The following is a 24,355-nucleotide window of genomic DNA, read 5'->3' as shown; positions in this document are numbered from 1 at the left end:
TGAGTGCAGGCCCCGCCAACTAATCCTCTTCGGTGATTGGACAGATTGTGAATCCAGGCCTCGCTATTGGCTAAAGTTAAACGTCATTCACCGCACATTGCCGCCTAGATAGCGGGGTGTAGCCAGAGCCCTACTAACCAAGGGGTCGGAGTGTAGACACGAAGTCGCAGGTGAAGTTGGCCACAAATAACACTTTGCTATTGTATGGTTAAAATATATCGTTTTTATAACTTTGTAATTTTAGATTATTTTGTGTATGCGCTAAATGTTATTTTTTGTTACATTTCCCTAAAAGTGGGAAAACTCATCTTTACTCCTCAATATTTCCACTAGGGGGCAGTGGGAACAAACTATTAAAAACAACCCTGTACATCAGTACTGTACATCAATATACTCTATTATGAACTTGGTGAAATATAAATGGCTTATACAGACTTCAAGTCAGTAAAATTGCATTCATTTGAAGTTTTGTTTCTATCTGGTGTCCAGTATTAGCTCTACTTTTAATTATTATTGTTGCTGTTAGATTCAACGCACTGTGTGGATTCCTTCATCAGCTGACACAGAGGTCATCCAAGTGTGGCTGTGGTGTATGGCTATGGCTGAACACTTTACCATCTAATATCATAACACCTGCAATCTTTTTAAGCTCGCTGATTTTGTGATATTTAGAACTTGATTCATTTAAACTCTTTTTCTGGGCTCTCTTGTTATGTGAATACAGTATGATTAATCGGAAGCTGAAGTTTGCTCTTATGGTCTCATGTTATAGTCTTTATTAACTAATTCTCAGTTATTTCAGCTGCTGTTTTATCTGACAACAGTGTTTGGGTTTCAATTGAATGAATTCATAGATTCTCAGACATTCTTTTCATCCATATCTAACAATATTGGCATTTTATCCAATTATGGCATATATGTTCACATCATATTTTCTCCTGTGTAAAACTGAAAAAAAAAATTAAAAGTCTACAAAACCTCTATTTCAGAATATACTGCCGCTTTATTTTCCTTGTGATAGTTTCCCTCATATTTACCAAAATCTGCAATGCTTATGACTTTCTGGTAACTTGTCACTTTCACCGATGAGTACAGTGTTAGACCCACAAACCTTCTTCTTCTGCCTATATTAATAAAAACATCTTCCCTTCATATGCATTTTTAAGGAATAAATGGCAAAAAAGCCTGATGTAGCAAATAAGATAGAAATTAAAGCTCATATATGCAAATTAATATTAATTAATTTATTCTTATTTCATTAGAAGGTTCCCTAAACACTCTATTTCCAAAGAAAATTTAATTTTCTGGCAGTTATTTGAGAAAATCACTATATTAATATGCTTAATATGGTTCAGGCTTTAAAGTGTTAAAGAGCCTAAAGAGCTATTAAAGCTTAAAGCTGTGCATTTAGTAATCTGCTAGTTCTTTTATGTTTCTCTACGTGTTTGCGTGGGTTAGGGTTAGTTTTCCGTCTCTCTGTGTTAGCCTTGTGTCAGATTGGCAACCTGTCCAGGGTGTACCCTGCCTCTCACCCTATAGTAGCTGGAATAGGCTCCAGTCCACCTGCAATAGAGCATCTAAGCACATTAAACTCTTCTTACCTGAATATTTTAATGTATGAAGCTGTTTTCATTAGCACTTTATTTTATTCCAGAAAGTTATTATAACACTTTTTAGTTTTTATTTATTTATATATTTTTATATATTTTTTTTTAGAGCTTGACGTTGCCATCTGACAAACAATAAATATGGTCTAATGAAAAGAACGCCCACTAGCTTGCTTTCATGTGTAAGTTACATGAGCATTATCATCAGTAGGAAAGCGAGGCATGCTTATTTTTATTCTTTGAAAGTATCTTTGCAGCATTTCCATTGTGTCAGGTCATGTCAGCAGTCCACTAATACACTCTGTTAATAGGATTGTGAGGACTGCTTTAGTCCACTGAAGCTCCATTCACATGTTCAGCCACAGTCAGGTGTTACACTCTGAGGAAGAGATATGAAGGACTCACAGCTCCCAGGTAAAATATTTTAGTTTTATTACTGTTAATGATCAACTAATGTGATTTGTTTCTTTTTCGTGTTGTTTTCAGAATTAGATGTACCTTTTTAAAAAGTACTTTAAATCATCTGTATAGAATCTCTTATCAGCTGTAGCCTTGGTGATTAGTAAGATTTAGAAAACCCATATTTGGATGATTTAAAATTTTATTCTATTTCAGAAGTGCCAGATTGGCAACTGAATATAGCTCCACTCTTATATGGGAATTTTCCACAAAAGATGATTCAAAGCTACTCATTAAATCTCATTCATTGCTATTATTTTTCACAGTGACTACATCGCTCCAGTCATACAAGCAGTTACATTTACAGGTAGATTTAACAAGAATAATAGAAAAGCTGTTTCACATGGATCCAAATGCTGATAATAATCATCTGCCTGCTCAGTTTCATACGCAGTGTGGAAGTGTAATCCTAATTTGGCAGCTCTGTTCATTCTTGTTCTGCCAGTCTAGTCTTCATTAGCATCCTATAAATAGCTGTCTGCAAGCTAAATGGCTCTAATTCTCCATCTAAAAAACCCAAGTAATCCTCGGCTATATTTGATCGACAAAGTCCAAGAGGAGGAAAAACATAATCGCACTGTAATGTTTAATATTTGTTTATTATTATTGGTAATAGTTGACTGGCTGGTTCATTTTGCTCACAGTCATTTTTGAGAGGTTATGCGTGCTCTCCAAGATGCCCACACAGGATTCAAGTAGCCAGTCTGGCACCTGACCTGACTGTCGGGTCAGATTTGAGACTCTATGCAATGCTCAGACTGTACTGCACAATTTCCTGTAAAAACAAAAGAAACACCGTACGAGGCAATCGTTCGAGCCAAACCATTGTTCTGTTTGAGAGAAATTTGTACACTATCAAAAAAAAAAAATTAAATTAACATGCTGATTCTTAAGAACTGCGTCCAAAAAATGAAAACTTCAATTCCCAGAGCAGAAAAAACAGGAACGGTCAACATCCTGCTTTTGTCCATTAAAAATGAAAACGGACATATTGAAATCCATTTACCATGATCCAGAAATCATGTTTCCTGCATAGTAATCACAACACTAACCCCGCAGAGGTGCGGTGTTGAAAGTATTTTCAGAAACGGTGTGAGTGGAAGCTCTAACCAGGAGAAGAGATTCAGTTTTATTCATTTCAGATTATACTTTGTTTTTGTTCTCCTAAAGCAAAAGAATATAACATTAGCAGATGAGTGATAGCAAAATAAATTAAAATCCAGTTTGCCACATTCTTGTCCATCATAGCATCATTTTCAATAATATCCACTGACAGTTTAAAAGTGCAGATAGAAACTAGGGTTAAATTTAGGCAGAATACAGCCTGACGTTTTGACTTATGTGGGATGTACAGTTACATACCAAGTAAGTTGGCATTGAGGTCAATCTTATTATCCATGTCCCATACAGCTCTACTTACACAACTTGTGTGCGCACTGAGTTTTGCACACACAAAGGTGTTTGTCTAAGAAGCGATGTCGTCTCGGTCTAAAGGAAATCCTAATATTTCTGCTATTTCACACAGCACTGCTGCAACATTTTCACACTATTTTTGCTTTTACTTCCAAGCCATCAAAATGCGTCTGTGGCCGAAACAGAAAACAAGCAAAAAATCCAAAGATGACTCTCCGAAGACGCAAAAACCAGCCAAGCCCCTGGCTTCTGCTGCCACGTGTGCCATCCCGCAGCTGACTGACGCAGAGAGGATGAAGCAGTCTCCGTTTGAGAGGATCGTCTATGACATGACCCACAACGAGAAGATCGTCAATGACCTCGTGCTCGGTAGAAGGGTCGGCTTTTACGAGCTGCGTGGAGAAATCGGGCAAGGCAACTTCTCTACAGTTAGGCTGGGCATCCATGCCTTGACGAAAGGTAAAGAACCATCAGTTATTTAGGATGTTGCGTCCCAGTTATTCAGTCACCGTTAGTCATCTTTTTTATGTGTTTCAAACTCATTCCTGCTTCACTCACATTCCAGTGTTCTGAATAAGTGTTTAAGAGCACCATAAATCTGTGCAGACTTTAAAAATCGCTGCAACAATCATCCTGTTAAAAGCTAATTCCCCTCCTTTTGATCAGATGCGTCTCATCTGTTCTTGTATTAAATCTCCTAAATATACATCCGTCCTTATTTCAGTCCTTAACCTCATCAGACCTTCTTTAAATCTGTCACTGACAGCTAAGCCTTCTCCCTCCCCTTCTCCTGTCTCAGAGAGAGTAGCTGTTAAAATCATGGACAAGCTGCATCTGGATAAGAAGAAACAGCCTCTGACTTCCTCAGAGATCAGCTGCATGGAGAAGCTGTGCCACCCCAACATAGTGCGCCTTTATGAGGTGATGGAGACGAGCCGGAAGCTGTATCTGGTCATGGAGTACGGCAGCGGTGGAGACTTGTTCTCTCGAATCACCACAAGGGGGAAGCTTAACGACCTGGAGGCCAAGCTGGTCTTTGCACAAATCGTCTCTGCTGTTAAGCACATGGTGAGCTTCGGTTTCACCCTTGCTCATCCTCCGATGCACAGCATGAATCTGTGATATGTTTGCTGATTGAAATGGGGAGAGAAAGGATGGAATGAATAAAAAAATCCCAGCTGGGCTCAAAATGTGCCAGACTTTATGTGTTACGTGATCAGATTGAAACCTAAAGGCTTCTAACAAGAGGTAGAGATGAGAATGTGAAACTGGGTCAAATTTGAGTATCGTGTTAAAGGATAGTTTGACATGCAGAGTAGAGCAGACAGAGATCAAACCACTGATCTCCCGGTGATTAAACAGAGAGATCAGGTAAACAGTCACTAATTCAATTAAAATGAACTAAAACCAGAAGATGCATAACAAAAAAATGTTGGTTAAAGTGTATTATAGATAGCTGCAGTGTAGACAGATGAGCATGATGATAAGTGTTTAATTTAGATGTCTGAGTCATGAGTAACTCACAATATCTGCTCCCAATAACATTTTTCTTTGTAAAAATTATTGATTTTGGAGATTTGGATACATGAACCAGAGTAAATCGATTTACTCTGCCTTACAGAAACCTGGTTGCAGCAGGATGAGTATGTTAGTTTAAATGAATCAACACCCCCGAGTCATTCTAACTACCAGAAATCCCGAAGCACAGGCCGAGGGGGCGGTGTGGCAGCAATTTTTCACACCAGCCTATTAATTAACGAAAGACCAAGACAGACTTTTAATTCATTTGAAAGCCTGATGCTTAGCCTCGTCCACCCCAGCTGTAAAACTCAGAAACCAGTCTTACTTCTTATCATCTATCGTCCACCTGGGCCTTACACAGAGTTTCTCTCTGATTTCTCAGACTTTTTATCTGATTTAGTGCTCAGCTCAGATAAAATAATTATTGTGGGTGATTTTAACATCCATGTAGATGCTAAAAATGACAGCCTCAACATCGCATTTAATCTGTTACTAGACTCAATTGGCTTCTCTCAAAATGTAAAAGAACCCACCCACCACTTTAATCACACTCTAGATCTTGTTTTAACGTATGGCATAGAAACTGAATATTTAACAGTGTTTCCTGAAAACCCTCTGCTGTCTGATCATTTCCTGATAACATTTACATTTACAATAATTGATTACACAGCAGTGGAGAGTAGACTTTATCAAAGTAGATGTCTTTCTGAAAGTGCTGTAACTAAGTTTAAGAATATAATCCACCCACTGTTATCATCTTCAATGCCCTGTACCAACATAGAGCAGAGCAGCTATCTGAACGCTACTCCAACAGAGGTCGATTATCTTGTTAATAATTTTACCTCCTCACTACGTACGACTCTGGATACTGTAGCTCCTGTGAAAACTAAGGCCTCAAATCCAAAGTCCCTGACTCTGTGGTATAATTCTCAAACACGTAGCCTAAAGCAGATAACTCGTAAGCTGGAGAGGAAATGGCGTGTCACAAATTTAGAGGATCATCATTTAGCCTGGAGAAATAGTTTGCTGCTTTATAAGAAAGCCCTCCGCAAAGCCAGAACATCTTACTATTCGTCACTGATTGAAGAAAATAAGAACAACCCCAGGTTTCTCTTCAGCACTGTAGCCAGGCTGACAAAAAGTCAGAGCTCTACTGAGCCAACCATCCCTTTAACGTTAACTAGTAATGACTTCATGAACTTCTTCACAAATAAAATTTTTATCATTAGAGAAAAAATTACCAATAATCATCCCACAGATGTAATATTATCTACAGCTACTCTTAGTACCATCGATGTTAAGTTAGACTCTTTTTCTCCAATTGATCTTTCTGAGTTAACTTCAATAATTAATTCCTCCAAACCATCAACGTGTCTTTTAGACCCCATTCCTACAAAACTGCTCAAAGAAGTCCTGCCATTAATTAATTCTTCGATCTTAAATATGATCAACCTATCTCTAATAATCGGCTATGTACCACAGGCCTTCAAGGTGGCTGTAGTTAAACCTTTACTTAAAAAGCCATCTCTAGACCCAGCTGTCTTAGCTAATTATAGGCCAATCTCCAACCTTCCTTTCATATCAAAAATCCTTGAAAGAGTAGTTGTCAAACAGCTAACAGATCATCTGCAGAGGAATGGCTTATTTGAAGAGTTTCAGTCAGGTTTCAGAGCTCATCACAGCACAGAAACAGCTTTAGTGAAGGTTACAAATGATCTTCTTATGGCCTCTGACAGTGGACTCATCTCTGTGCTTGTCCTGCTAGACCTCAGTGCTGCGTTCGATACTGTTGACCATAATATCCTATTAGAGCGATTAGAACATGCTGTAGGTATTACAGGTACTGCACTGCAGTGGTTTGTATCATATCTATCTAATAGACTCCAGTTTGTACATGTAAATGGAGAGTCCTCTTCACACACTAAGGTTAAATATGGTGTTCCACAGGGTTCAGTGCTAGGACCAATTCTATTTACATTATACATGCTTCCCCTAGGCAACATCATTAGAAGACATAGCATAAATTTTCACTGCTATGCAGATGACACGCAGCTCTATCTATCCATGAAGCCAGGTAACACACACCAATTAGTTAAACTGCAGGAATGTCTTAAAGACATAAAGACCTGGATGGCCGCTAACTTTCTGCTTCTTAATTCAGATAAAACTGAGGTTATTGTACTCGGCCCTGAAAATCTTAGAAATATGGTATCTAAGCAGATTCTTACTCTGGATGGCATTACCTTGGCCTCCAGTAACACTGTGAGAAACCTTGGAGTCATTTTTGACCAGGACATGTCCTTCAATGCACATATTAAACAAATATGTAAGACTGCTTTCTTCCATTTGCGCAACATCTCTAAAATTAGAAATATCCTGTCTCAGAGTGATGCTGAAAAACTAGTTCATGCATTTATTACTTCCAGGCTGGACTACTGTAATTCACTATTATCAGGAAGTCCTAAAAACTCGCTGAGAAGCCTTCAGCTAATCCAAAATGCTGCAGCAAGAGTACTGACAGGGACTAGAAAGAGAGAGCATATTTCTCCTGTTTTGGCTTCCCTTCATTGGCTTCCTGTTAAATCCAGAATTGATTTCAAAATCCTGCTCCTCACATACAAGGTCTTAAATAATCAGGCCCCATCTTATCTTAATGACCTTGTAGTACCATATCACCCTATTAGAGCACTTCGCTCTTGCACTGCAGGCCTACTTGTTGTTCCTAGAGTATTTAAAAGTAGAATGGGAGGCAGAGCCTTCAGTTTTCAGGCCCCTCTTCTGTGGAACCAACTTCCAGTTTGGATTCGGGAGACAGACACTATCTCTACTTTCAAGATTAGGCTTAAAACTTTCCTTTTTGCTAAAGCATATAGTTAGGGCTGGACCAGGTGACCCTGAATCCTCCCTTAGTTATGCTGCAATAGACGTAGGCTGCCGGGGATTCCCATGATGCATTGAGTTTTTCCCTTCCAGTCACCTTTCTCACTCACTATGTGCTAATAGACCTCTCTGCATCGAATCATATCTGTTATTAATCTCTGTCTCTCTTCCACAGCATGTCTTTCATCCTGTTTTCCTTCTTTCACCCCAACCGGTCGCAGCAGATGGCCGCCCCTCCCTGAGCCTGGTTCTGCCGGAGGTTTCTTCCTGTTAAAAGGGAGTTTTTCCTTCCCACTGTCGCCAAAGTGCTTGCTCATAGGGGGTCATATGATTGTTGGGTTTTTCTCTGTATTTATTATTGTGCTATCTACTGTACAATATAAAGCGCCTTGAGGCGACTTTTGTTGTGATTTGGCGCTATATAAATAAAATTGAATTGAATTGAATTGAATCTGTGTAGCAGAAAGAAAAATGTAGCCTAGAATGGCCAGGCCAAACAATGCTTCATCAGTGCATGTGGGTGTTATAATAATAATAGTTCATTAGTTTTCTGTCCGTCTTTATCTCCTCTGTGCGTCTCCTTTTCTTTACCGTAGGTTAGTTAAGCTGTTACAGTCGGCAAAGTTTCAAATAATGAGACAGCTAAGTGCTCATATTAAACGTCAATAAGAGTGGCCTCAGTCAGTCGGAATGAGCAGAGTAAAAAATCGATCCTCTTTAAATCAAAAGTTAGATATCTCACACAAATGCATTGATAACTTATCATAAGACGAAGAAATGTTTCTATATCAATGTTTTTCCCCACAATGCAGAAATAAACCAGGGTGCTGGTGTTCTCTCTCTTTGTGTAACATTTCAGCATGACTGCAACATCATCCATCGAGACCTGAAACCAGAGAATATCTTCTACACCACCAGCTTTTGCATCAAAGTCGGGGATTTTGGCTTCAGCACAGAGAGCAGCCCTGCTGAGCTTCTCACCACTTTCTGTGGCTCTCCGCCCTACGCTGCTCCTGAACTTTATAAGGAAAAGGGATACTCTGGACGTTACTCAGACATTTGGGCTTTAGGTATTCTCTTGTACTTCATGGCGACAGCAACGTTACCCTTTTATGGGGAAAATCTGGGCAGGCTGAAGCGCTGCATCCTCCAGGGGGCTTACCGTATCCCCTCTTATGTGCCAGATCCGTGCCAGCTGGTCATCAAAAGCATACTGCGGATTGTGCCTGCTGATCGCTCCTCGTTAACGCAGATTTCAGACAGTGCTTGGCTGAAGGGGATCGAGTTCCCTCGTCCTTATACGCCGTTGCCGCTGTCTCCCGCTCACTTTGCACAGACAAATCAGATTCTGTGTGTGGAAGAGCAAGAGGTAAAGAGTTTGCTATCCGATCTCGGGGTCGTGGCGCTACATTTCCAGAACAACCCCTGCTTGGACTGCAAGAATCCACTGACGGGGGCCTACCGGATCCTCCTCCATCGAGTCCAGAAGAGGAGGTCGGTCGAGGCTGTGGGTTACTCTGTGCTCCAACCGGATGAGTACGAGAGTCCGAGCAAGTGGTCTGCAGCATCAGTTGACAAACACAATCCTTCCACTGTCTGTGCAATACTATAATGACAAAGAACTGCACTGGACTCCTTCATTTGTGGCACCAAAGCGACTTTATCACATATGTGCGCTCTCATGCGGTCCAGGTATTATGTTACACACAGACTGAAGTGGCAGTGGATGTGGAGGTCAGAGTGGACAGTTGCTTTTCCACGTTGTAAGTCAATTACAGCTCATAGACCAGGACATGCCTGTGATTACATCACCAACGGCAAGATTACTGACGCAAAACACCTATCAATCACTGAATGGCTGTCAGCATCTTCCAATCCTTCTTAGTCAGGACATAAATCTGACCTAATCCAGGTAAGCCTAATGAGAGAGCCACAAGGGAACATGCTTGGCCCAACAGATTGTAAAAAAGAAACTGTGTCTAAGGAGAAAATACAAGAAAAAGAGAGAAAACGAAAAATAAATTGTAAAATTAGCCTACCACATTTGCATTACAGCAAATGCCTCAAATGCCTTCATTGGGTATGCATGTGACGTAAAAGTGATTATAAATGCAGTTCATGTTGTTCACTAAGGAGGAGAGTCAAGAGCACAATGAATGTTGAGAGTTTACCTTGGTGTTATTATATTTTTTTTTCATATCTTTGTAAATTATTCTCATGTTTGCTCACGTTTTAAAGCAATGTTTTCATAAATCCTCCAGGGATGCTGCCCTGAGCTTAAAGCCATGCTGTATCAGTAATTCTAGCAAAGACTAAGGCCAGATTGATTAAACAGAATAAAGTTATTTTCAAACAGTAATTTAAAACTGTTTCCCCTCTAATCTCCTCATCTGGACATCCTCCCCTGATTCTTTCCTTCCAGCAGGAGGCATGTTATCACAGGACGATGTGATTGTCTCGTTCTGCTGCATGCAAGACTCCAGATTTATATTGTTAAAAAAGCAATTTCTACTGGGATGCAAAATGAGATTGTCTTTATTTGTAGGCCTTGAAATTCGATAAATCCTCGACTCTCGAGCCAGTTCTCAGGAACTGACTTTGGAGTCAATTCAAGCACTTTCGGGAAATCAAGTTTATGAAAAATGAAAGTGTGAACTGTGAACATAACGTGTCATTTCACCCCAAGTGCATATAAAAAAGAACTGGCTCTCTCTCCAGTTAATGGTGGTTCATTTTCCCATCACTTGCACTTCTCCCCGAGGGCACAGCAGTCTCTTTAAACCAGGTATAGCTCTGGGACCAGTAACATTACAACTTGACGTCAGTCCTGTCATTGACTGCACACACCTGCTCTGTTTCTGATGGGTATTTGGCACTATCATAAGCTTTATATTTTGCAATAAAATTTTTAGCCCTCAACCCACAGCCTGTTTGCACAAGAATGTGAACACACTGCATGGGCAAGTGCAGACATATAGAGAGATCACGAAGATCCGAACAAGTGCCAAGAATTAGTCCTGACTCGCTGTTTATTTATGACTCTGCTCCTGTTCAGTACCAGTGGGCAATAAGTGTCTGTTATCATTTCCACTTGAGAAAGCTCTTATCATCAAGTCTCAGCAGAGTCATTCATTAAACTGCTCACAGATGTAATCACTAATGTTCTTTGTGAACTTAACATTGAGAAAAAAGGGGTTCAAAAGGGTACACGGGCATGGATGCAAAGTAAGCTGCTTGTTTTCCACCAGAGTCAGTCATTTACATTCAAAGTTAAATGAGCGTGACATATCACTCAGCTTCACCAAACAAAAACAGAAGATTTTTCTGTGCGATGTAAAGCCTCAGACCAGAAGGACAAATCTATGAATTTCCTCATATAATCACATAATAATCAAAGTCTTAATCTTTTTTTCTTTTTACTTTTCTCCCTTCTTCTTTTACACTTGTTACTTTCACATTATTAATGTTCTGCTTTTACCTTTACTTATCCTCTGGGATTATCACAAAGAGCCAAGTTTTTGTCTTCATAAGCAAGTTTGCATTTGTTGGAAATGGTACTTGGCAGTAAAAGAGAACCCATGAGCTCCGAATGAAAGACAAATCAGAGTTGAGAGGGTTGTGAAATAGTCAGCAGTACATTCCTAATGTGGGCAATTTGTACTAACTATGAGGTTTTTTGCAAAAGAAAACTGCAATTATAGTGGACTGCATGTTAAACATATGTATGTGCATGTACCGGGGGGGGGGGGGGGTTGGCCCACCTCCCTGCTTATTCTCTTTCCTAATCTCTCCACCAGAGAAATAAAAGTTCCCCAAAGTCGTTACCTTTTAAACCACCTCACTTTAAGACATGATAAATGATTTAGTTTTAGTTTGATATCAGCACGAACAAAGATCCTTAATCTATATTTATTATTGCATAGCCAGCTGCTTTCATCTGCACTGATTGCTTTCAGTATGCAGCTGCTTGTTTGTTTGATGCCATTGAATATGAGCGCTCTTCCAAGGAAAGAAGAAAAAGTTAAGTGTCTGTCAAATAGAAGCAAGATGTAACACGTCTCAGGGTTTAATTTCTTAAAACTACAACACATGTTCAGCACTTTTGTTACCTGCAGCACAGAGAGCTGTTTCAAGTCTGTCACGTAAAACCTGAGGAGGATGAGCAACACCTTCACCTTCAGAGTTTAGCTGCGGCCCTTTGAACATTGACTAGTTTACTTTTCTCACACACATATGATTTGAACCGAGAAGACAATCGACTGTAAAACACTGGCAGCTTTATGAAGACGAGCGATGGAATTTGTTTCCTGTACTGAACCGTTGGCGATTACACCAACACTAAAGTATGCATCCTTATCTGAACTGGGTGATTCATGTGAGAGCTAAATTATTATCTCATTGGAAGGATTTCAGCGTTAAAGACATAATAATTTCCGATCTACTGGGATCAGCAGTTAAAACCAGTCACCCCAGTGGGCACTGACCTGTGAGTGTTGGCAGAGCATATACTCATATTCAAAGAGAATTTTCCAGCTTCAGATATCTTCATTTATCTGTGGTCTTATCAACACAGTGCCAAATATAGGGACCTCTGCTTCTCTTCACCAAGCACTGGTATTAAGAGTTCAAGTCAAGCTCTAAATTATGATGAAATTTGTTGAGCAACACACTGATAAAACCGACTATCCTTCCATGCTGGGAAAGTTAGTTTTCCATCCTTTGTGTCCTACATTTGAGTGAACAAAGAAGAGGAAGGATTTTGTTCCAGCTTGAAGAAATTAAACTAACTAACTAAACTCCTGACTCTGTGAATCAGCCCCAGAAATGCTTAGAGAACAAACAAACGAGCGAGTATTACGTTTTTGAAGAAAAATGTTTCTGCCTGCTCGTGAGGTTTATTGATCAGTCTCCCTTTTTCATGGAGTATAATGTCATGTCTTCATGTCGAATATGTCTACACACACTATCGTACAAGCTGTTTCTCAGATATTGAAAGTAAACAGTTGAACAAAAGCAAAAATGTGGGTTGGAGATTTGGGGTGCGGGTTTGGGAGGATTAAGGAGCCGATTAAAAAGATTCTTGGCTGTGTTTTCACTCAGGGACATGTGGTTTAGATAGACCATGTCTTTACCCTTAGAAAACCACGATACCCTGAAGTTGGTCCTGACGTCTGAAGACATTTCCCAATACGTCCATCATGTTCTTCTAAATGACTGACGTCTTGATGTGTGAGGGATGAACGTTGTTCCGGGCTGCCAGATGTTGCAGGAGCTGCAAGACTGGATCACAAACTGTTGGAAAACATTTGGGCCCCAGACCTCCTGGACCCATAAAAGACCACTGTCTGCTTTTTGGTTGTACTGCAAGATTAATTATTCAAATTCCCTGTCGACCGTGGCCTCCATTGACACATGTTGTGATCCTTTGTTGCTGAAGAGACCTGTGCCAGAATTTTATATGTTTTGTGTAAAATTTATTGTTCACACATGGTGCATAAAAATGTAAAGAAGTTTCAGTCTGTACACTTCTGTGTGGGTGTTTTATCTACAAACTTTAAAGCAACATTCCTCTAAAAAAGAAAGCTTGTCCTAAATAAATTTTAAAAAAAAGTCTGCTGTAAAACAAAATGAGGTGATAAAATGCACAATGAGGCCAGTTTTGGTGATATAATAGTTTCTCCTTTTAAGGAGGTCTTGAATAGATTCTTTCCTAACATGCTAAACTCACTGGTCACTTTATTAGGTACACCTTGTTAGTACCAGGTTAGGCCTCCTTTCTATATTGCACAGATTCAACACAGTGGTGGAAGCATGCCTCAGAGATTTTAGCCCATATTGACACGATAGCATTGCAGAGTTGCTTCAGATTTATCGGCTGAACCTCAATGACGCAAATCTTCCATTTCAAAACATCCTAAAGAAGCTTTATTGGACTGAGGTGTGGTGTCTGTGGTGTTCCTTTGAGTACAACAGACTCATTGTCATGTTAAAGAAACCCGTTTGACACGATTTGAGATTTGTGACATGGAGGTTTATCCTACTCGAAGCTGCGATCAGAAGATGGGTACACTGTGGTCATAAAAGGATGGACATGGTCTACAACAAAACTCAGGTAAGCCCAATGGTACCAACACCACAGCACTGGTACTACACAGCCAATAGAAAGAAAACATCCCCCATACCATTACAGTAGCACCACCAGCAGGATTGGTCCATGCAGGATTTTTTCTGACCCTGCCATCTGAACGTCACAGCAGAAATTGAGACTCATCAGACCAGACAACAGTTTTCCAACATCCTAACTGAAGAAGGTGGCACCAGGTGTGGTCGTCTGCTGCTGATGTAGCCCATCTGCTTCAAGGTTAGACATGCTGTGCATTCAGAGATGCTCTTCTGCATACCTTGGCAGTAACAAGTGGTTATTTAAGTTGCTGTTACCTTTCTCTCCATTTGAAACAGTCTAACCATTCTCCTCTGACCTCTGGCATCAACAAGACATTTTTCCCAGGAGAACTGCTGCATACTGGATATTTTTCTCTTGTTCACATCATTTTCCGTAAACCCCACACACAGTTGTGTGGGAAAATCCCAGCACATTAGCAATTTCTGAAATACTCAGACCAGCATGAGCAGCACCAACAACAATGCCACATTCAAAATCACTTAAGTCTTCCTCATTCTGATGCTCAGTTTGAACTTTGGGTCATCTCGACCACATCTACATGATTATTATATGCATTAGGAGCTGTACTAATAAGGTGACCTGCTATCATATAAAATAATGCACTTTTCTGCATTTTCTGATACTTTCATTTCTATTGCATTTGACTTTTTAATACATATATAAAAGCTATACTTCATTTGATTTTTATAGTTTTGTATTTACTAAATCGCTTTTAATCAAGTCTAGTTTTGAGTTTTTCTCTTAAGGACTTTTATTTAAAACCAAAAACTATCACTATTTTCCCCAACTGAATTTCAGCAGGTTTCCTTGAGTTGTGACTGGTAATTAAATACATCCTCATGGGATGACTGTGAGAATGGAAACACACTTTTACTTGAGCTTTTCATTGGCAGCATGTACTATTGTTTTAAGACCGATGTGAAGTATTTTAAGTTTGTGCTTTAATCCCATCTGGATTGAACGGTTGAGGTAACGCATTCACTTTTATCTTAACGATGTTCTCATCAAGCTAGTGAACACTGGATTTAGTGTACAGTAGAACAAATAGCTTCTTGTATAACTTTGACAGATGGATCGTGTAGTCAATTATCAGCTCAAGCTGAGGGTAAAAAATATGTTTGAGATTACGGGACCAGGCGAGTCGGCCTCCTTTTACTGGAATCTTCCAGAAAACACTAGAACAAACCAAAATGATTTAAAGCAGCTGGATGCAATAATAATTAATTATTCACTTTTATGGAAACCAGAGTTTTTGTTTGCATTTGGACTTTATTTGCAGTAGAAAAACACAAAGTACAATTAGAGCACTGATACAAAAATTAGGAACTCTGTTGTAGATATATACGTATATATAAAAACAAAACAAACTCAGCTTAGTCTTAAAGTGTTTTTTTTACACACGTTCTTTTCTGACATACAAAATACACTTATTCACATTTCAAAGCTGCCAAAGAGAGGCTCATTGCTAGCAGGCGCTACACATCACAGAGAAGGGAACACTATCATAGATGGTTCATATAAATGACTTTTCGTTATACTGGATATAACTTTAAGAATACAGTTTGTTTCTGTATCAGAGAACTGTGTACATGATTTACATTCTCTGTCAGCAACAGGAAATGCCTAATCTACTGAAACACAATCCATCTCATTAAAGATGATATACAATGCTTGACAGGGGCCTGAAAAGACCGCTGTTCTCTCTCTCTCCTTCTGTTTTTGCTCCTTTTGGTGATCTACAAAGACACAGGGTTTATGATGATTAATGTGCATTGTCATTGAGAGCGTATGTCATTGTGAGAGTATGTTTTGTATCTTTTTACCTATTGCTCAATTTTTTTCCAGCCTCCGTATCTCCTTCTGGACCCAATCATCATTTGGGTTGGCGCACACAGGTTTTGGCCTTCTCTTCATCGTAAACCTAAACATACACATGGATATCATTATTTAGAGTTCTCATGTTGTTGACACACATATGTGGATCAGTCACTTCCTCAGTAAACAGGACTTTTGCTAATTTATTATGGTAAATTTAACAATGTGTGAACAGCAAATGGTCAGCAAGCATCAAAAGTTAAGGACTTAACACTCGAAACTCACAAAACTGCTCTGATGTTGCAATCACCGTCTGATTCCTGCATGGTGTAACTGATGATGTTTGACTTCTTTCTAATGTCTTTGACATAGCCGAGGCAGCAGTTCCCGTATGAGCCTGTAAAGAAAGTTACAGATTTATAAACCACTGCACTTGAAAATGTTGCTCTTGGGGAAGTTGAGCAATCACTTTGTGTGTGTGTGTGTGTGTGTGTAGCTTTCGTTGCCCAAAGCCTATGAAAAAAAACGAAACATAACTTTCTCTTTTTAGTCCCGATATGATCGAATACGTGTTATTTTTTGGACTTTTTACTAGAACAAAAAAGGAAAATATAACGTCTAAGAATGCATACATCCACAATTAAGAAATTATATAACTGGGTCTTTTGAGGATTTTAACAGATCTGGACCTCTGCCAGCAGTGTCCGGGAGAATTTCCATGTTGCCCAATAAAAGTAGCACAGATCTATTTCGGGAACACAAACTGAGCGTTTGGCATCAGCGAGTGCACACCATCTCACTGCCTTTCACGGTCTTATCACCTTATCTTTACCATCGCTGCTTGCACTGATGCTGCTGTATGCATTTTCTGCTGGATGAAACAGCCTTGTATAAATAGCTTATACTGTAATTTATATATATTTAATTTTTATTAAATTTCAGTAAAGCTACTCAAATTTATTTTGATCTAAACTGAACTGTCATATTTGGCAGAGGCTGCAACTGATTTCACAGCATGCGCTAAGAAAAAAGAAGAAAGAAAAAGCCAGCTTTTGTTTAGATGAGGAGTCCTTCCAGGATTTGTTAAATGCAGTGGCACAGTGGGGTCCAAGAACCCATCAAGGGGAAAACACGGGCATTCAGTGAATTCAGAAAAAACACAGCATTGAAAATTGGTTGAGAAAAGACTCCAAATGCCCTAAAACCTGACAACGGTGGTCTTACATGAAAAACAGAGCTGCGCTAAAGTCTAAAAATACTGGAAATTTAATGACTGCTTTTATATTTTGGCTAAAAAAGTATTAAGATCCTTTTACATTCGTGCAGTACACAACTACTGAAAAAGATCTACACATATTAGTGGATCAAAAGTATTGATTATTTAATGTCTGTATTCCTCTAATGTTACAGCTGCATCCAAAAACAACAGTTTTGTTAGACATAAACATCCATTGCTTTATGAATTTGTTTTATCTTTAACTTTACTTATTCTTTTGCTGCATATCAAAGTGATCTATGAAGTCAAGATGACTGATTGAGCGTTGTGATAAAGGGCTTGGAGCGGAATCATTTATCTTGTTCACTAAAACGTTTTAAAGGAATGTGGCATGGGGAAATGTGGTTAAAACAAGACAGCACATAGAAATGCTCACTTCAACCCAACTATGGGTGCATATTTTTACTGATCCACTTAGCACAGATAATGCTTATCAGCTACTGTAAAGATCTGCATGGTTGCATTTCTGTGCATTCTGTAAAAACTCCAAATTTAAACGAAAATGTTGCAGTTTGTGACGTGAAACCAGACCATTTTGTTGCACTTACCTTGTGCGAGACTCAGGTACATGCAGGCGAAGAGCAAAATGAAGACAAGCGCGTGAAACTTCATGGCTGCTGCTGTTCCTGCTGCTGTTGCTGCTGTTCTTGATGTGTTGTTCACTGCACAGAAACACAAGGAGACAAAGAGCAAAGTCAAACTGAAAGTTGGAACTAGACTCTATCACTCCCACTGCTTTGTAAATGTTGGGCAAACATTCAGTTGTTTTCCAAAGCACATCCCTCCCCTCAAGCTCTTGTGAAAGAATACGGTCGTGTCTTTGACCCCTGTCAGGCTTCCAGCTGCAGACAGCTGTTCCTCTTCAAGCACTCTGAGTGATGTTTAGTAAAAAAGCGGGAGTGTTTCTGCTGAGTTACAGCTGGAATCCCCACTCTTGTGTTATCTCTCAGACTGGCTTAACCTCAATACATGTGGAACACATAAAAACATTTCTATAAAATCCGGATTGTGAAAGATCAGCACAAGCTGCTTGTTTTATCAGCCTTCAGAGAAACGTACCTGATCACATCCAGTCTTTCAAAAGATGACCTAGAAGGAAAACTGTTGGTCCATAGCAGCCTGCACTCTTATATTGCACATCATGCCCTGCCCTCCCACAAATTATCTTGTGCCACACCCACTCTGAATTGTCAGCGCTCCAACTTCATCCCTGAATGCCACTTGTTTTGGAGTGGGCACAGGAAATCTCACGCTCATCAACACACATGTCAGTACCACCCAGATATTCTGCAATGACAGTTGGTGTTAAGCAACTGACTCACACCCCATATACAACAATGCCTTTCATGATAATGCATCTCGCGAATCGCCAAACTTCCTCGCAGACAAGGTGTGCCTGACAAAAATTAAGATAAAATTGGAGTTTATCTATTTCAGTCTCACACTGGCTGCACTGCATGTTTAGGACGGAGTCATGCAGGGGGTCTTACATGAAAATGATCGCCTTCAAAATTATATGTTTAGAGACCGAGACCAGGGAGAGAGGTTTGGCTTCGGGATTTACAGTTCTTCACACAAACACTGATCCAGTCTCACAGCACTAAAGCTTTCCAGATGTATGACAGCGGCCCAAAGTTGGATTATTGCCTGTCTTCTAATATCAGTTCCCTTTAGATCTGCAACCATTTACTGTTTATACCAGGGGTCTGCAACCTTTTACACCCAAAGAGCCACTTGGACCCAGTTTCCACGCAAAAGAAAACACTGGGAGCCGCAAATACTTTTTGACATCTAAAATGAAGATAACACTGTATATATTGTTTTTTATCTTTATGCTTTGTGTGAACAACTAAGGTGTGCTGCTTATGAAATCCATGAAGTGCTACAGAGAAAATTAAATTATATTTATGTAATCAACACATTTTGAACTCTTAAAGAAATATAACAAAAGGAAAGACACCAACCTGAACTAAAATGATCCATGTAGCAAACAAAAACTGTTGTGAGCCGCCACCCTTATATCGCCTTTGGGCTGTTGGAGCCTTGACCTGACTCTTAAAAAATAATTGGAAAAAAGCACTATGCTGCTGAAAAATGAAAAATAGATATTTGCAAAATTCTGCCTAAATATGTATTTTACCTGGTTAATGCGTGCGGCGGGGCGTGGTTTGCAGCGCAGCTGCAGGGGAGGCGGACGCACCTGAGCGACACCCGCAATCACGCCTCGCTGCCTTTACGTCTGCGCTATCTGTGCTGTTGTGTTGTTGGTGGTGTATGTCGGGCTGTGAGCTGAAAAGCTACAGCCGGCTGTATGCGTACAGCAACCGTGTGTGAAAAGTGCTCAATAAAGAGATGCTCAAAAGCATGCTCATGGAAACATCGTCGGGTCTGCCGTGATATGTTTACAATGGGACTTCTGCTCCTGAACCTCTGCGCACAGAGTCCGCAAATCGGGGCTATACGAAGTCAGTTTACGCAGGACTGTAAGCTGTCATCTGTCAGGCGTGAACCGTGTTTGTCTTTAACATAGTTCACGGTGGAGAACAGCTGCTGACATAATGTGGATCCGAAGATCCATAATTGGCCTATCTGGGGTTGAAAGTCTCGATAAATTCACGGCGTTTCGGCGGGTACACCGGTTTCCGCGAGTGTGACTCTTATTTTGAGCGATGAAAAAATAACAGAATATAATTTTATTTTTATATTTCAATATCACATTAATCTTCCAATTTAGAACTACGAGTTAAAAAGAACTAACATAAATAAAATACACTTCAGCTAAATACTTCTAATTTATTTGCCCAAACCAGGCGGAGCCGCAGTATAAGGACCAAAGAGCCGCATGCGGCTCCGGAGCCGCATGTTGCCGACCCCTGGTTTATACCATTCCTGAGAAGAGATTTTTTTTTTTTTTTTTTTTTTTTTTTTTGCTACATGAGAAGTTGTCATAAATTTACCCCATCCGGTCCAGATCCTTTATCTCATGCTGGGCTTTTCTGTCTAAAGCCATTTTACCACCTGTCTCTTTCAGGCCACCCTCCCTTTAAGCCACCGTACTTCTGATTGGCTGCCCCTTGCAAACAGACGATTTGAACAGCAGGTGTTGGGGCTCCTGTGCTCTCACTGTTTCATAAATGACCATACTTTAATTAGATTTGTGCTGTATGTTTGATTATTAATGTATTTTAATGTATTTTATGTATTTCTGTCTTATATTACTGTGAAGCACTTTGTGGTTTTTATCCTGTGAAAAGTGCTATATAAATAAATTGAAATTGAAATTGAAATACTACGGAAGTCCATTCTGAGCGAAGATCAGAAAACCCCTTCTAACTGGAGCTCCAGGCTCACAGTGATTACTTGTACACAAGTTGACTTGATTATATGAAACTTTGGCCAAGTATAACATAAGCATCCACTACTAAACCAGTATATACATGCAAAAAACAAAAAACAAAACGGGAAAAGCATAGCAGGTTCCCTTTGATACATTGCACTTTTCTGCTTTTTGTCAATCTTCATATTACTTTCCAGGAAGGCCTAGATCAGACTGCCAGGGATAATATTCTAGTGGTAAATATTTGTGCTCTTGGTTTAAATGTTGGAGCCAAGAAGCAATCATGTAAATACCACCGAGTGGCTAAAACTTGGTTTAGTTCCCAGCACAAACAAAGAAGATACGAACACACTGTCCATTTTTGGTACACATTTTTGAAGAATGAGTCCCTCTTGCATCCTCTGAAACATGGCTGATACAAACAAGATTCTCAATATGCATCTATCAGATGGCAAATGTCCTGCAGGTCTGTGGCTGCAACATGTGGCTACTTTATAGATTTTACTTCTGAGTCCATCCACTTTCTTAACTGCCTATCCAAGTCAGGATTGCAGGGTTCGCTGAAGCCTGTTACACCCTGGACAGGTCCTCAGTCCAGAGAGGCAGACAACCATTCACACCTTACCTAAACCTAACAAACATGCCTTTGGACAGTGGGAGAAACCCGGGGGCTGCTTTCTTAGATACCATATATCTGTATTCAGCAAATATCTGATTGTGAATCAGTCACCTCCAAATATGGAGCTATAAAAGCCCTTGCATCTCGTGGGCCCTGGAACCCTGCTCACGGGAATTTCCTGGCTTTCAGCAAGAACATTTATGAGGTCAGGTGGGGGTACCAGGTTAAAAAGGTCTGAAAACGCTTGGCTCGCAGTCAGAATTAGATGATATTAGTGTCTACACTCTGGCCAGACTTCTACACCAAAACTGGAAAAGGATTTAGCTTCATTGACCTCGCTTTGTGCTTGAGGGCTGTGTCATTTTCAGACAGGAAACAGGGCTTTCTCCTGACTTCTTAAAAAAACAAACACACACACGTTCTAATTTCCTGTATATCACAGTAAAGTACATGCTTGTACTTTACTCAAGAGGCCAACACTGACATCTCGAAAAATCGCCATGATCTTTTCAAGGACTACGAATCTCAAGGGCCAAAGTGGAACTCAACGTTATTTTTTATCCTTAGGCTTTTCCTTCTGTGACATGTCGGCATGTCAGTAACGAAGGAAAAGCTTACTAGAACAAACCATGCCATGAAAAGCAGCCTCAGAGTGAAAACACAAAGGCAGAAGTGAGAATTTGCAGAACTTAGTTTTTTACTCTGGGTGCTGCATTCAAAGTGCTTCTTGAGTAAAGTGCAGATAAATGATCTGCAACATGACAGAATATCATAACTAAAAGCACAAACTGCACAGTGACCCTTCTCATTGCTGGGATTTTAGGAGTTTAACAGTGTAGGACTAAGGTGCAGATTTTTATTTAATTAAGTTTTTATTCTAACTGTTGGATATTTATACCATGTCTCACAGTATTGTATTTCCCATGCTTAGGATTTTATCGCTGGATGTCATAGTAAAAGACTAAAGTAAAAAAGGAATTACAGGAAACCTACCAAATGTGCCAAATGTAGCAAAACATGGATACACTTACAACACCATTCATGCCAAGGCATTTTAAGTATGTTAGCATCCTAGAGAGAAAACCAACAATCAGATGATATTCTATGAGCAGCACTTTTCAAGCGTGGGGAAGAAGAACTGCACTTTAGCAGGAAGAGGTGTCCAGCAGAACCTCGTCGAGGACTGGACAATGCAAACTACAGGAGAAAGCATACAGAAAGCAACGACGTGCAGAATTGGCACAAACGTATCACAGGTGAAAAGAGATGAGAGGAGAAGAAATGCTCAGTGCATCATGGGAATTCCCTCCAGCAGCCCAAACCTGAAGCAGCATAACTAAGCTAAGCATAACTAAGCTAAGCTTTTAGAACAACCTGATAATCAGAAATGACAAGAATCGGGACTAGATGGAACAAATGCATGGACGTTATTCAGCAGCAGAATAAAGTGGAGCTAATTTGTTTTTACATTTTGTTTATATGGCCTGTTTCTAACTTAAATCTTAACATGCAAAGCAAAAGCAGTTCAGACTCATATAATGACAGTTTTCATGTATGATAAAGACAGGACAACCTTCTTGTGTAATAATGCTCTCCCGTGCCAAGAAGTACAAGAGATGATACAGCCAACTGGGAACAATGTTATTATAGTTATTACTTTCGTTAACTTAAAAAAAAGACTTGTGAAAAAAACTAACTGAAGACATAAAGTGTACTTTCGAAGCTACCAAAATGAAAACAGTCTTTGGCAGTTTGGTTAAAAGTGACAGCACAAAGTGCTTGTTGAGGCACATGTTTATTGAGGCTTGGAATGACAGTAAGTTGACTGTTTTCACAAAGTGTTGTGTAAGACCTATTCTGCACTCTTGAGAACTCTTCCCTGACAAAAACCCTTCATATTAAAACATGCTAAACAGGCCGACAGTTAAGCTAAAAAAACTGAACAGGAAATGAGCAAATCTGCTAGCTGGAAACGAAGCCTGGGTGATTTAATATTTGCTTTAAATGCTGACAAAACCAAACTGATGATGTTTGAAGTGCAAAATCCAAACCACTGAACGGTTCGTGCATCACTACAGTTCAGGGCCAGTGATAAGTGCTTAGGAATTATAACTAGTGACTCTCTGTTTTACACCTCACATTCAGCAGCTGGTGAGAAAACCTCATCTTAAACCTGAACATGATTTTTACTTTACAGGGACGTCCTGTCTGTCTTTTGAGGCAAGAAATAGACCGTTGCTTCCACCGTTGTGTCAGTGTTGGATTATGGTCATGTTATTTACATGCATTTGCATGCATCTTCAGAATGTTTACATTCTGTCTATCATGGAGTAGGGAGATTTATTACAAACCTTAAAACTCTGACGCACCACTGTCTGTTGTATGCTTAGGTCGGATGGTCTGATTTGTCATTTCATAGACTCAACCACTGCTGTGTTCTTATTTATAAGGCTATTCTTGCTAGATCAGATCCTAATTACAGAAAAATGTGGGAAGTTATTGTCTTAGGTCCCCAGACCTATACCTTCTGTCTGCCCCAAAGATTCACAAGGAATTTAGAAAAAACATTAGGAGCATTCGAACGCAATTGCAAGTGTTTCCTTCTGGAATGAGCTCCAAAATTAACAAAACACTTAAGGAACTGATCTCACTAAATGAATTCAAGATGACTGTGAATGATTTTGACTGTAGAGGTTTTGTCTGAATGTGATTCACTTCTTTCTTTGGCCCAATGCGATGATGTTTATTGATGTTTCAGAGTTCATAGCCACTGAAGTTTACAAACTTTGGTTGTTTTTGTGTTGTATTTGCTTATCGGCTGTATTTTAGTGTTGTTACCTTGCATATTTTTTTGATGCCTGTGTGTGGGTGTGGGTGTGTGTGTTCTAGGTTATGCAACTCTGTTGGCTGTACTTCTGTCTTTCTTGGTCGGGGCGTTCTTGGAAAAGAGACTTTTAAATCTTTAGAGAATTTGATTTGAGTGGTTAAATAAAGGATAAATAAAACAAAAAACAAGTGAAAACAAAAAATCTAAACTAAACTTAATTAAAAACTAATTAGAAAATACAAAATCATAGAAACTATGAACTATAGCTGTTACCTATAAAAAGGCAAAAGTATTAGAAAATAAATTGGAATTAAATGCATGCAAGTTTAAATAAAGCATTAGCAACATTATACACAGTAGTGTCAGTTAATTAGGTACATCTCTTTAATGCATATATATAATCAGTCAATCAGACAG

The 24,355-nt window shown here is 39.5% G+C and overlaps 1 protein-coding gene and 1 long non-coding RNA gene across 4 annotated transcripts; one reads left to right on the top strand and one right to left on the bottom strand.

The window, feature by feature from the left end:
• Nucleotides 1–51: 51 nt before the first annotated feature.
• On the top strand, nucleotides 52–10,799 carry LOC100708683 (serine/threonine-protein kinase NIM1). 3 transcript variants are annotated; one of them, XM_005479018.4, is made up of 6 exons: nucleotides 112–170; nucleotides 1,717–1,789; nucleotides 1,919–2,021; nucleotides 3,636–3,938; nucleotides 4,279–4,547; nucleotides 8,740–10,799. In XM_005479018.4, exons 3-6 carry the CDS (start codon nucleotides 2,000–2,002, stop codon nucleotides 9,490–9,492), a joined length of 1,347 nt encoding a protein of 448 aa, XP_005479075.1. In that variant the 5' UTR covers nucleotides 112–170; nucleotides 1,717–1,789; nucleotides 1,919–1,999; the 3' UTR covers nucleotides 9,493–10,799. The 3 variants fall into 3 exon arrangements, with proteins under 3 accessions (XP_005479074.1, XP_005479075.1, XP_013123814.1); XM_005479017.4 differs by lacking the exon at nucleotides 1,717–1,789 and having other exon boundaries at nucleotides 52–170; XM_013268360.3 differs by lacking the exons at nucleotides 112–170; nucleotides 1,717–1,789; nucleotides 1,919–2,021 and having other exon boundaries at nucleotides 2,153–3,938.
• Nucleotides 10,800–15,313: 4,514 nt separating this feature from the next.
• LOC100692138 (uncharacterized) lies at nucleotides 15,314–18,253 on the bottom strand. The gene is made up of 5 exons (XR_270361.1): nucleotides 18,215–18,253; nucleotides 17,704–17,817; nucleotides 16,165–16,276; nucleotides 15,888–15,985; nucleotides 15,314–15,800 (listed from the first exon to the last, which is right to left on the bottom strand). It is a non-coding gene; the product is annotated as an uncharacterized LOC100692138 (long non-coding RNA).
• Nucleotides 18,254–24,355: the final 6,102 nt, after the last annotated feature.

This window comes from Oreochromis niloticus, linkage group LG23, assembly GCF_001858045.2.
Source record: "Oreochromis niloticus isolate F11D_XX linkage group LG23, O_niloticus_UMD_NMBU, whole genome shotgun sequence".
In the NCBI taxonomy this organism is placed as follows: Eukaryota; Metazoa; Chordata; class Actinopteri; order Cichliformes; family Cichlidae; genus Oreochromis; species Oreochromis niloticus.
Note: the sequence above shows the minus strand (reverse complement) of the source record. Positions and strands in the feature narration are given on the sequence as shown.

What these genes read in the sequence shown, in the direction of transcription:
- LOC100708683 (XM_013268360.3), top strand. Translation starts at nt 3,542, where the DNA reads ATGTCGTCTCGGTCTAAAGGAAATCCTAATATTTCTGCTATTTCACAC. An exon ending in CATCCATGCCTTGACGAAAG is followed by an intron (nt 3,939 to 4,278) that starts GTAAAGAACCAT and finishes CTCCTGTCTCAG; the next exon opens with AGAGAGTAGCTGTTAAAATC. An exon ending in TCTCTGCTGTTAAGCACATG is followed by an intron (nt 4,548 to 8,739) that starts GTGAGCTTCGGT and finishes GTAACATTTCAG; the next exon opens with CATGACTGCAACATCATCCA.